The 12,324-nt window shown below is 38.0% G+C and overlaps 1 protein-coding gene and 1 pseudogene across 7 annotated transcripts in view; one reads left to right on the top strand and one right to left on the bottom strand.

The window, feature by feature from the left end:
* Nucleotides 1–12,324, bottom strand: part of PSME4 (proteasome activator subunit 4) — a 109,020-nt gene that overhangs the window by 78,548 nt on the left and 18,148 nt on the right. For all 7 annotated transcript variants that reach the window (XR_003524424.2, XM_027620484.2, XM_027620485.2 and 4 more), the window contains exons 2-3: nt 11,092–11,232; nt 10,340–10,456 (exon numbers count right to left, since the gene is read on the bottom strand). Coding sequence is in view for 6 of the 7 variants with exons in the window: in XM_027620484.2 (XP_027476285.1) it covers nt 10,340–10,456; nt 11,092–11,232 (258 nt within the window). In the remaining variant the exon portion in view is untranslated. The remainder of the gene's footprint in view (nt 1–10,339; nt 10,457–11,091; nt 11,233–12,324) is intronic.
* Nucleotides 7,924–8,317, top strand: LOC113936933 (annotated as a pseudogene).

Here is a 12,324-nt window from a genome sequence, read left to right as displayed (position 1 = left end):
CTCTATCCTTTCAATGTATTTAATTTTATATTTGTATATATATGAGTTTTTCTTTCTTTACAATTTTGAGATGTTTTTTCGCCTAACAAACTGACCAAATATACTCAGGATATACTGCACTGCACTGTTCCATTTACCTGTCTGTTTACATTCCTTTTTTTTTTCTTTTTCTTTTTTCATTTTTATACTTACAGTCTATCCTTTCATTGTATTTAATTTTATTTTTGTACATATAAAGTTTTCCTTTTTTTACAATTTTAGGACCTAGTTTTCTAACAAACAGACCTATAAAATACACATGGGATCCAGTGTATTGCTCTATTCTGTTCACCTGTCTGATTATATTCTCTTTTGTTGTTAATTTTTTTTTTCCAGTTTCGTGTCTCTTCTGATTTCTTTAGTGTATATTTCTCTGGGGTCCTTGTTGCCATTTTAGTATTTTGTTCTCTCGTTCATCTATTCTTCTCTGGACAGAATGACAAGATGGAAAAACTCACCTCAAAAAGGAGAACAAGAGTCAGTACTGACTGCCAGGGACCTAATCAGTATGGACATAAGTAAGAACCTGGAACTAGAGTTCAGCATAACGATTATAAAGATACTAGCTGGGCGGGTGCCTGGGTGGCTCAGTCGTTAAGCATCTGCCTTCAGCTCAGGTCATGATCCCAGGGTCCTGGGAACGAGTCCCACTTCGGGCTCCCTGCTCAGCGGGAAACCTGCTTCTCCCTCTCCCACTCCCCCTGCTTGTGTTCCTGCTCTCACTATCTCTCTCTCTGTCAAGTAAATAAAATCTTAAAAAAAAAAAAAAAAGATACTAGCTGGCCTTGAAAAAAAGCATAGAAGACACTAGTGAATCCCCTTCTGGAGAAATAAAAAACTAAAATCTAATCAAGTCAAAATCAAAAAGGCTATTAATGAGATGCAATAAAAAATGGAGGCTCTAACTGCTAGGATAAATGAGGCAGAAGAGAGAATTAGTGATAGAGAAGACCAAATGATGGAGAATAAAGAAGGTGAGAAAAAGAGAGATAAACTACTGGATCATGAGGAGAGAATGAGAGGTAAGTGATACCATTAAGCAAAACAGTATTAGAATAACTGGGATGCCAGAAGAGGAAAGGGGTGGGAGCAGAAGGTATACTGGAGCAAATTATAGCTGAGAACTTCTCTAATCTGGGGAAGGAAACAGGCTTCCAAGTCCAGGAGACAGAGAACCCGACCCCTCAAAAATCAGTAAAAATAGGTCAACACCCCAATATATGATAATGAAACCTGCGAATCTCAGAGACAAAGAGGACATCCTGAAAGCAGCTCAGGGACAAGAGGGCCGTAACCTATAAGAGTAGAAACTTTAGACTGGCAGCATACCTATTCACAGAGACCTGGCAAGCCAGAAAGGACCAGCATCATATATTCAGGGTGCTAAATGAGAAAGTATACAACTAAGAATACTTTATCCAGCTAGGATGTCTTCCAAAATAGAAGGAGAGATAAAAAGTTTCCAGGACAAATAGGAACTCAAAGAATCTGTGATTACTAACCCAGCCCTACAAGAAATATTAAAAGCAAAGAGAGAGCACAAAAGTAACATAGACCAGAAAGAAACAGACAACATACAGAAACAGTGACTTTACAGGTAATACGATGGCACTAAATTCATATCTTTCAACAGTTATTTTTTTTTAAAGATTTTATTTATTTATTCATGAGAGACAGAGGGGGAGGGGGGGGGGAGAGAGAGAGAGAGAGAAGCAGAGGGAGAAGCAGGCTCCCAAGGAGCAGGGAGCCCAATGCGGGACTCGATCCCAGGACCCCGGGATCATGACCTGAGCCAAAGGCAGACGCTTAACCATCTGAGCCACCCAGGCGCCCAATAGTTACTCTGAATGTACATGGGCTAAGTGGTGACATCTGAGTGGCTCAATCGGTTAAGTGTCTGCCTTCAGTCAGGTCATGATCCCAGGGTCCTGAGATCAAGCCATGCATCAGGCTCCCTGCTCAGGCTCTCTCTTGCTATCTCTGTCACTGTCTCTCTCTCTCTCAAATAAATAAAATCTTTTTAAAAAATGGGTTAAATGGTCCAATCAAAAGACACAGGGTATCAGAAAGACTGTAATAAGAGATCAGGAAGGACACTACATCATAACTGAAGGGTCTATCCAATAAAATCTAACAACTGTAAATATTTATGCCCCTAACATGGGAGCAATAAATTATATAAACAAATTAGTAACAAAATTAAAGAAACACATCAATAATAATACAATAGCCGTGGGGGACTTTAACACCCCACTCACTGCAATGGACAGATCATCTAAGCAGAAGATCAACAAGGAAACAAGGGCTTTGAATGACACATTGGATCAGATGGACTTCACAGATATATTCAGAACATTCCATCCTAAAGCAACAGAACACACACATTCTTCTCAAGTATACATGGTTGTGCTCTCTCCTCTTTCAATCCATGATTGTATTTATTTGGGTCCTTTCTCTTTTCTTTTTGATAAGTCTTGCCAGGGGTTTATCAGTCTTATTAGTTCTTTCAAAATAGATCGTTCCCCAGAATAGATCACATCCTGGGTCACAAATCAGGTCTCAACCAGTACCAAGAGACTGGGATCATTCCCTGCATATTTTTGGACCACAGTGCTTTGAACTGGAACTCAATCACAAGAGGAAATTTGGAAAGAACTCAAACACATGGAGGCTAAAGAGCATCCTACTAAAGAATGAATAGGTCAACCAGGAAATTAAAGAAGAATTTAAAAAATTCATGGAAACAAATGAAAATGAAAACACAACCGTTCAATTTTGAGATATAACAAAGTTGGTCCTAAGAGGGAAGTATAGCACTACAAACCATTCTCAAGAAACAAGAAAGGTTTCAAATACACAGCCTAACCTTACATCTAAAGGAGCTGGAGAAAGAACAGCAAATAAAACCTAAATCAAGCAGGAGAAAAGAAATAATCAAGATGAGAGCAGAAATCAATGAAACAGAAACCAAAAGAAAAGTAGAACAGATCAACGAAACTAGGTGCTGGTTTTCTGAAAGAACTAATAAGACTGATAAACCCGTGGCAAGAGTTACCAAAAAGAAAAGAGAAAGGACCCAAATAAATTCAATCATGGAATGAAAGAGGAGAGATCACAACCAACACCGAAGAAGTACAAACAATTTTAAGAACATATTATGAGCAACTATATGCCAACAAATTAGGCCATCTGGAAAAAATGGATGTATTCCTAGAGATGTATAAACTATCAAAACTGAAACAGGAAGAAATAGAAAACCTCAATAGACCCATAACCAGCAAGGAAACTGAAACAGTAATCAAAAACCTCCCAACAAGAGCCCAGGGCCAGATGGCTTCCCAGGGGAATTCTACCAAACATTTAAAGAAGAATTAACACCTATTCTTCATCTTTTTGAAGCTGTTTCAAAAAAGAGAAATGGAAGGAAAACTTCCAAACTCTTTCTATAAGGCCAGCATTACCTTGATCCCAAAAACCAACAAAGAACCCACAAAAAAGGAGAATTATAAACCAATATCCCTGATGAACATGGATGCAAAAATTTTCACCAAAATACTAGGCAATAGGATCCAACAGTACATTAAAAGGATTATTCACCAGACCCAGTGGGATTTATTCCTGGGCTGCAAGGGGGGTTCAACATCTGTAAATCAATGTGATACACGAGATAAATAAAAGAAAGGCTGAGTACCATATGATCCTCTTAATAGATGCAGAAAAGGTATTTGACAAAGTACAGCATCCTTTCTTGATTAAAACTCCATGGTGTAGGAATAGAAGGTACATACCTCAATATCATAAAAGCCATCTATGAAAAACCCATAGCGAATATCATTCTCAATGGGGAAAAACTGAGAGCTTTTCCCCTAAGGTCAGGAACACATCAGGGATGTCCACTACTTTTTTTTTAAGATTTTATTTATTTATTTGAGAGAGAGTGAGTGAGAGAGAGAGAGAGCACGAGAGGGGGGAGGGCCAGAGGGAGAAGCAGACTCCCCACTGAGCCGCAAGGGGCTTGATCCTGGGACTCTGGGATCATGACCTGAGCCGAAGGCAGACGCTTAACTGACTGAGCCACCCAGGCGCCCCAGGGATGACCACTATTACCACTGCTGTTCAGCATAGTACTAGAAGTCCTAGCCTCAGCAATCGGACAACAAAAAGAAATAAAAGGCATCTGAATCGGCAAAGAAGTCAAACTCTCACTCTTCCCAGATGACATGATACTTTATATGAAAAACCCAAAAGACTCCACCCCAAAATTGCTAGAACTCATACATGAATTCAGTAAAGTGGCAGGATATAAAATCAATGCACAAAAATCAGTGGCATTTCTATACACCAACGAGACAGAAAAAGAGAAATTAAGGAGTCAATCCCATTTACAATTGCACCCAAAAGCATAAGATACCTAGTAATAAATCTAACCTAAGAGGCAAGGGATCTGTACTCAGAAAAGTATAGAACACTCATGAAAGAAATTGAGGAAGACACAAAGAAATGCAAAAATGTTCCATGCTCATGGACTGGAAGAACAAATATTGTTAAAATGTCTATGCTACCTAGAGCAATCTATACATTCAATGCAATCCCTATCAAAATATCATCAACTTTTTTCACAGAACAGAAACAAATAATCCTAAAATTTGTATGGAACCAGAAAAGACCCCAAATAGCCAGAGGAATGTTGAAAAAGAAAACCAAAGCTGGTGGCATCACAATTCCAGACTTCAAGCTCTATTACAAAGCTGTCATCATCAAGACAGTATGGTATTGGCACAAACACAGACACATAGATCAATGGAACCAGAAACGATGCTCAACTCTATGGTCAACTAATCTTCGACAAAGCAGGAAAGAATGTCCAATGGAAAAAAGACAGTCTCTTCAACAAATCGTGTTGGGAAAATTGGACAGCCACATGCAGAAGAATGAAACTGGACCATTTCCTTACACCACACAAAAAAACAGACTCAAACGGATGAAAGACCTAAATGTGAGATAGGAATTCATCAAAATCCTAGAGGAGAACACAGGCAGCAACCTCTTTGACCTCAGCCACAGCAACTTCTTCCTAGAAACATCGCCAAAGGCAAGGGAAGCAAGGGCAAAAATGAACTATTGGGACTTCATCAAGATAAAAAGCTTTTGCACAGCAAAGAAAACAGTCGACAAAACCAAAAGACAACCGACAGAATGGGGGAAGATATTTGCCAATGACATATCAGATAAAGGGCTAGTATCCAAAATCTATAAAGAACTTATGAAACTCAAAACACAAAGAACAAATAATCCAATCAAGAAATGGGCAGAAGACATGAACAGACATTTCTCCAAAGACATCCAAATGGCCAAGACACATGAAAAAAATGCTCAACATCGCTCGGCATCAGGGAAACACAAATCAAAACCACAATGAGATACCACCTCACACCAGTCAGAATGGCTAAAATTAACAAGTCAGGAAACTGACAGATGTTGGCGAGGATGTGGAGAAAGGGGAACCCTCCGACACTGTTGGTGGGAATGCAAGCTGGTGCAGCCACTCTGGACAACAGTATGGAGGTTCCTCATAAAGTTGAAAATAGAGCTACCCTATGACCCAGCAATTGCGCTACTGGATATTTACCCCAAAGATACAAAGGTAGTGATCTGAAGGAGCATCTGCACTCCAATGTTTATAGCAGCAATGTCCACAATAGCCAAACTTTGGAAAGAGCCCAGATGTCCATCGACAGATGAATAAAGAAGATGTGATACATGTATACAACGGAATACTACTCACCCATCCCCCCAAAAATGAAATTTTGCCATTTACAACGATGTGGATGGAACTACAGGGTATTATGCTAAGTGGAATAAGTCTTTCAGAGAAAGACAATTATCGTATGATCTCACTCATATGTAGAATTTAAGAAATAAAACGGGATCATAGGGAAAGAGAGGAAAAAATAAAACCAGATGAAATCAGACAAGGAGAGAAACCAGAAGAGACTCTTAATCACTGGAAACAAACTGAGGGTTGCTGGAGGGGAGCGGGGTGGGAGGATGGGCTAACTGGGTGATGGACATTAAGGAGGGATTGTGATGTAATGAGCACTGGGTATTATATAAGACTGATGAATCACTGCCTTCTACCTCTGAAACCAATAATATGTTAATTAATTGAATTTAAATTAAAAAAAGACATTATTTAGATTTATTTTTGTCATTGAGTACAGATAAAGAATATAGGTAAATTATTTACAAATTTCATTTGAAAATAACTACATAATACAAAAGGGGTGCTGCCTGCTCTAAACCAAGCAAAGATTTATTTCAGCAAAGACACAATGTTTCTTCAAAAGACCAAGAACAGCCATGGTCAAACTTCTAAGGAAGGAGGTTTCCATGAGAGCAAGAATGATGGGATGCTTCAGGAAAAGACATGGTAATAAGCAGAGTACCAAGATGCAGGGTTGAACTAAGCAGTGACTGACAGGAACAGTGATAAGCTCTGACACAATTTCCAGGAAAGAAGAAAGCCATAGATATGTATTAGCGACCATGCAGGCTTTAAAAGGAAGCAGCTGCCTTTGAAAAGGTACACCTCAGGGCAGGAAGTAAGGAGGTTGGCTATGAAAAAGCAAGTAAAGGACCTAACTGAAGAAGAAATTATTGAAGAAGCTGCCTTTTCTCCCCTAGCATTTACTAATGATGTTCTGAGGCAGCCAAAAAACCAGCCAGGAAAATTTCAAAAAGATACTTATTTTGAACACAGTTTAAAGGTCCCTGAAATCTATGAAACTGTGATTCCAGTCAAAGCCTAAACGGCCTCATATTTTAAGAAGGCCCAGTCAATCCAATATGTACCATGTTTCTTCCAGCAGAATTAATACTCAAAGGGAACCTTTACAACAAAGCTTTTATGCTAAATTTTGGGTTTTCATAATAATACTTGTAAAAATATATTTGAAGATGTACCATTTAGCTTCATTATGAATTTTCTCTTTTTATGGTTGAAATGGGTTTTGTCGTTTTAACCCATAAAATCTTCAGGAAAGAAATGATCTCTCACCACCCTATTTGTGAACATTGCCCAAAAACCAATTAGGTCCTAAGTTCAGGATCACCTATAGTCATTTTTTTAAAAATTCTTTTCATTTATATCATTTCACTATTTACTTATGACCTAAAAATCTTTTAAAGTCTGCCATCTGCAGTCATTTTCAAAAAATTCTATGGTAAGGGTATAACAAAGGCTGCTGACTTCAGTGAAGCCTAAGAAATGATCATGGATTAAAAGAACTGAACTGGGGAGGCTATAAGAAGTCATGAAATAACGAAGACATGACTAGAACTGAGAGAGAAATCACAGAAATAAATCTTTAAGGGCTTAATTTATAAAAAAGAAAGGAAAATAACACAAGTGTGTAAAATGGTGCTCTTCAGGAAATAGGTACACATGTGTATGACAAACAACTCTAGGTAATGAAAGGAGAGGTAAACTGAAGAAAATTGTAGAAACTTTCCTAAAAATAAACCTCAATTACAAATAGTTTTAAGAGTTTTTTCTTAGGGGCACCTGGGTGGATCAGTCAGTTAAGCCTCATTTATATCATTTCACTATTTACTTATGACCTAAAAATCTTTTAAAGTCTGCCATCTGCAGTCATTTTCAAAAAATTCTATGGTAAGGGTATAAAGGTATATTGGTTTCAGCTCAGGTGCTGATCTCAGTGTCGTGGGTTCAAGCCCTGAGTTGTGGAGCCCACTTATAAAAAAGAAGATTCTGAGCCCAGCCCAGTGTGGAGCACAGGAAGCTCAGGAAGATCCACAGGTGGCGGAGGCATGAGCCCCTGGGCAGTCGGCTCCTTCCTGGTCTCTCCTTCCCCACACATTAGCATGAAAGCCTTTAGTGCAATGAGGCCTGTTAGAAAAAATTCTTTTGGACCACAGCCTGGTCATCTCCTGGAGCAAAGCCCTGGTGGAGGACCCAATGAGCCTTCTGTACAACATGAATGACAGCTACTCCAAACTCACAGGGCTGGTGCCCAGCATCCCCCAGAAAAAGAAGGTGAGCAAGATGGAAATCCTGCAACAAGGCATCTTGGACCTGCAGATCACCCTGGACTCACACCCCACTATTGTCAGCCCATACCACTAGCGACCTGGACAGAGCCAGGCATCCAGGGCACTGTTGACCACCCTAAACACGGACATCAGCATCCTGTCCTTGCAGGCTTCTGAATTCCCTTCTGAGTTAATGTCAAATGACAACAAAGCGCTCTGTGGCTGAATAAATGGTGTTCATGACTTTCCTTTTCTTTGCACAACAACAACAAATTCACGGGATCTTTTAAGACACTGAACTTATTTTTTTATTTTATTAATTTATTTTTTGTGAGAGAGGGAGGGAGAAAGTCCCTGCACACATGAGTGGGGGGGGGCAGGGGCAGAGGGAGAAGCAAACTCCCTGCTGAGCAGAGAGCCAGATGCAAGGCTCAATCCCAGGACCCTGAGATCATGACCCCAGCCGAAGGCAGACGCTTTAACCGACTGAGCCACCCAGGCACCCCCTGAACTTATTTTTCAACCATTTCACAAGAAGAACAACAAACTGAATGGACATTTTTTAAAAATGGAAAGAAAACTAAGAATGCCCATCTTCCCCAGGGTGTTCTCTGACCTGGACTGTGATATGAGTTATTTATGAAAAAGACTTTTAAATGCCCTTTCTGCAGTTGGAAGATTTTCTTTATATACTATTTCCACCATGGGGAGTGAAAACATTAAAATCGTAAGGAATTTCCCAATTTAAACAGACTGCCTTTTTTCAAAGGTGAAGTGTGAATACCAGAAGAATCCAGTATTCAGTTACTTAAATGAAGTCTTCTGCCAGAAATGACCCTTTTGACGCAAGCCTAATGAATGCTGTGTGTGTGTGTGTGTGTGGGTGTGTATATATGTATATGTGCACACATGTGCACATTTGTGTGTGGTGAAACCTTGTGAACTCTATTTAGAGTTTTCTTGTATAGTGGCAGAGATGTATATTTCTGCATACAAAGAAAGTGTAATGATGTACTTACGCTAAACTTTTTATAAAAGTTTAGTTGTAAACTTAATCCTTTTATACAAAATAAATCGTGTGTTTATTTAATGGTGATTGCCTGCCTTATTTCAGAGGACCAGTGCTTGGATTTTTATTATGCTATGTTTTAACTGAGCCCAAATAAATACAAGTACAAATTTATGTAAACTGTATAAGATTATAATAAACATGTCTGAAGTCAAGAAAAAAAAGGAGGTTTTGTTTTTTTTGAAGTAGCCCAATGCAGGGCTTGAACCCACAACCCTGAGTTCAAGAGTTGGACATTTAACCGAATGAGCCAAAGTTTAAGAGTATTTTAAGCCAAATATACCAAGACCGAGAAAATTAAGAGCTAGATCATAAACAGATAAAGCCTTGTTAACAAGGAAGAACGATACTTTGCAGTCAAGTCTAAAATCACTATTTACAGGGGCGCCTGGGTGGCTCAGTCATTAGGCATTTGGCTTCGGCTGAGGTCCTGGGATCGAGCCCCACATTGGGCTCCCCACTCTGCGGGAAGCCTGCTTCCCCCTCTCTCACTCCCCCTGCTTGTATTCCCTCTCTGTCAAATAAATAAATAAAAAATCTTAAAAAAAAAACACTATTTACCAAAAAAGGACAGATCATCATACTGTATTCTGTAAACTCAGAATAAAATACAAAAGGTACCAGAATTAGAGAGGTGGAAGAGTTAGGATGTACGTAAAAGAAGGTATTATCAACCAGACATTCATAATCCTAGTATGTCTAAACATTACATCCTAGTGTGTCTAAACCAAGATGTTGTGCATTTGAATAGCTTGCATTCCATGAACAGTCAGTGAAACTAATGTTTCTTTAACTGGGATGTGGGTACCCTCTGGAATATGCCAAGCTCTTCTTCTTGAGGCATTCATCTTACTTGAAGAATTAAAACACATGAATATATAATGAAGAATGCCAAATGTGCATTACTTACGACAAAATTCTAGATTTCAAACAAAAATCTGCTGTCCTTGGCCAGTATGGTAATGTTAGCTGTCAGATATCCTGGTAGGAAATTCTTAAGTGTAACTTCAGATATAGTTTAAAGAGGGCAATAAACTGTTTTGAGAGTCAAGTTACAAAGAAATGAGCACACTGAAATGTCTATTTGTTTACCTCAAATAACCCAATCATTTCTCAATTATGACCAAATCCTAAAAGCCCTCAAGTGCTCCCAAAGAAGTACTTTAAAAGGAAACTTACTTAGGAAACCAATTTAATCCCAGGTGCTCTGTCTTGGAATATAATATTCTTTCCACCATGTCATAAAGTGGTCTCCAAGGTAACTCCAAATCATCTCTTGAAAGAAGTTCCTTTTTCCTAATAAAAAAAATTGTAACCATATATGCATATATTCATGTACAGCTGTTTATATATTATACCTACTACACAGGGAGGACAGTTGTTAAATGCTGCTGTCATCCTGGTGGGCCTTGCTTTTCTCTATCCACAGCAACTCACTGGTAGAATGCAGTAGTAGGAAGAACAATGCACCAGATTCTTACTGCTACTCAAACCTCAAAGAGCACCAGGTAAAAGGGGGCATTTAAATTTGTGCCACCATTACTGCCAATGAATTTCCTATTTTCCCATGTTACCTATGGAGTATTTAATTGTTTCCAGCATTGTGCTGGGTACGTAGGCGTAAAGAATAAATGATTCATGACTCCTCTAGGATCTTACCACATACATAATGGAAGAAAACTAGTTTAAACAAACATCAAGTAACATATATTTCCATGTGTGCTACAAAACAGAAGGCCTCACAAGGAGACAGAATTTTAATTAATTAACACATACGGCTTAAACTTATGATAAAATTTTCTGCGACCTTTTCACAAACTGGCAATTTGGGACTTGGGTCTTCTTACCAAAGAACACTTAGCTCTTGTTGCCTAAAACCTTGAAGAAACAAACCAAAAACTGTTAGCAGAAATCACAAGAAATTTACTTACTTTAACAAGTTGATCAAGAGACGGGCAAATCCCTGCATCATGCTGATTTCCAGTTTTGGAATTGATACCAGCTCATACAATAACTTGATAAAAAGAACATGATCTTCTTTGCTAAATTTTCTCCCATAAAGTCGAATATATCTGCAACAGAAAAATCCATATAGCCTTTAAAAATAAGTCACCCATATTCACTGCCAAAGTGTGGAAGCAGCATGAATGTCCATCGATGGATGAATGAATAAACAAAATGCAGTGTGTATTTGTGGTGTGTGTGTGTGTGTGTGTGTGTGTGTGTGTGTGTGTGTGTTATTATTGTGAAATTAGCTGTGAAATTAGCCAATCATAAAAGACAAATACTGCAGGATTCCACTTACATGCAGTATCTAAAATAATCAAACTCATTGAAACAAAAAGTAGAATAGTAGTTACCAGGGACAAGTGGAGGTGGGGCACACAAGGAAACACGGAGTTATTCAAGGAGTACAGGGTTTCAGTTACATAAGATGAAAAAGTTCTGAAGATCCGTTGTACAATGTACATATTGCTAATAATACTGTAGTGTACACTTAAAAATTGTTAAGAGTAAATTTGTTTTTGCCACAATAAAAAAAAATATGTATTATGACACCTTAATTTCAAATGCCCTTGATGTTAAGCATTTTATATCTTTACTCATTATGTAGGAAAAATTATTGTTTTAATTAAGACTAACAAATAATAATTTAATTAACAAAAGGCTTATAATGATAACTGAATTCTCATCAACATTCAATGACCAATTAAAATACTGTTGTCTTATTGTTGTTTGGTCTTAACTGCCTTTGGCCATTAGTATTCCTAAAAGGGGTTCCTTTGTCCCCTTCCTTTTATTAAGCAAGGGATCATTCAAGAGAATTATCTGTTTATATATAACTCCTAAAACTACTTAAAAACAGCTTATTACAATATAAAGAATAAAACAGAACAAGAGAGTACAGATACAGAAGTTTACTGTTTTAACCAGAATCTTTGAAGAAGGAATAATGGTTTGCTTAGAATCCTAAAATACTCAAGTTACATAACTTGTAATACCATGTGTTTCTGAGTTAACTCATAGTTATACTAAAATTAAGTTACTATCAAAAATAATATAGTATTTTACCTCAAAGTTACACATTTTTAGTTTTTTAACTTTAAATAACCAAGAATCCTAAAATACACAAGTTACATAACTTACAATACCATGTGTTTCTG

The sequence above is a fragment of the Zalophus californianus genome, chromosome 8 (assembly GCF_009762305.2).
Source record: "Zalophus californianus isolate mZalCal1 chromosome 8, mZalCal1.pri.v2, whole genome shotgun sequence".
NCBI lineage: Eukaryota > Metazoa > Chordata > Mammalia > Carnivora > Otariidae > Zalophus > Zalophus californianus.
This window is presented reverse-complemented; position numbering and strand designations above follow the sequence as displayed.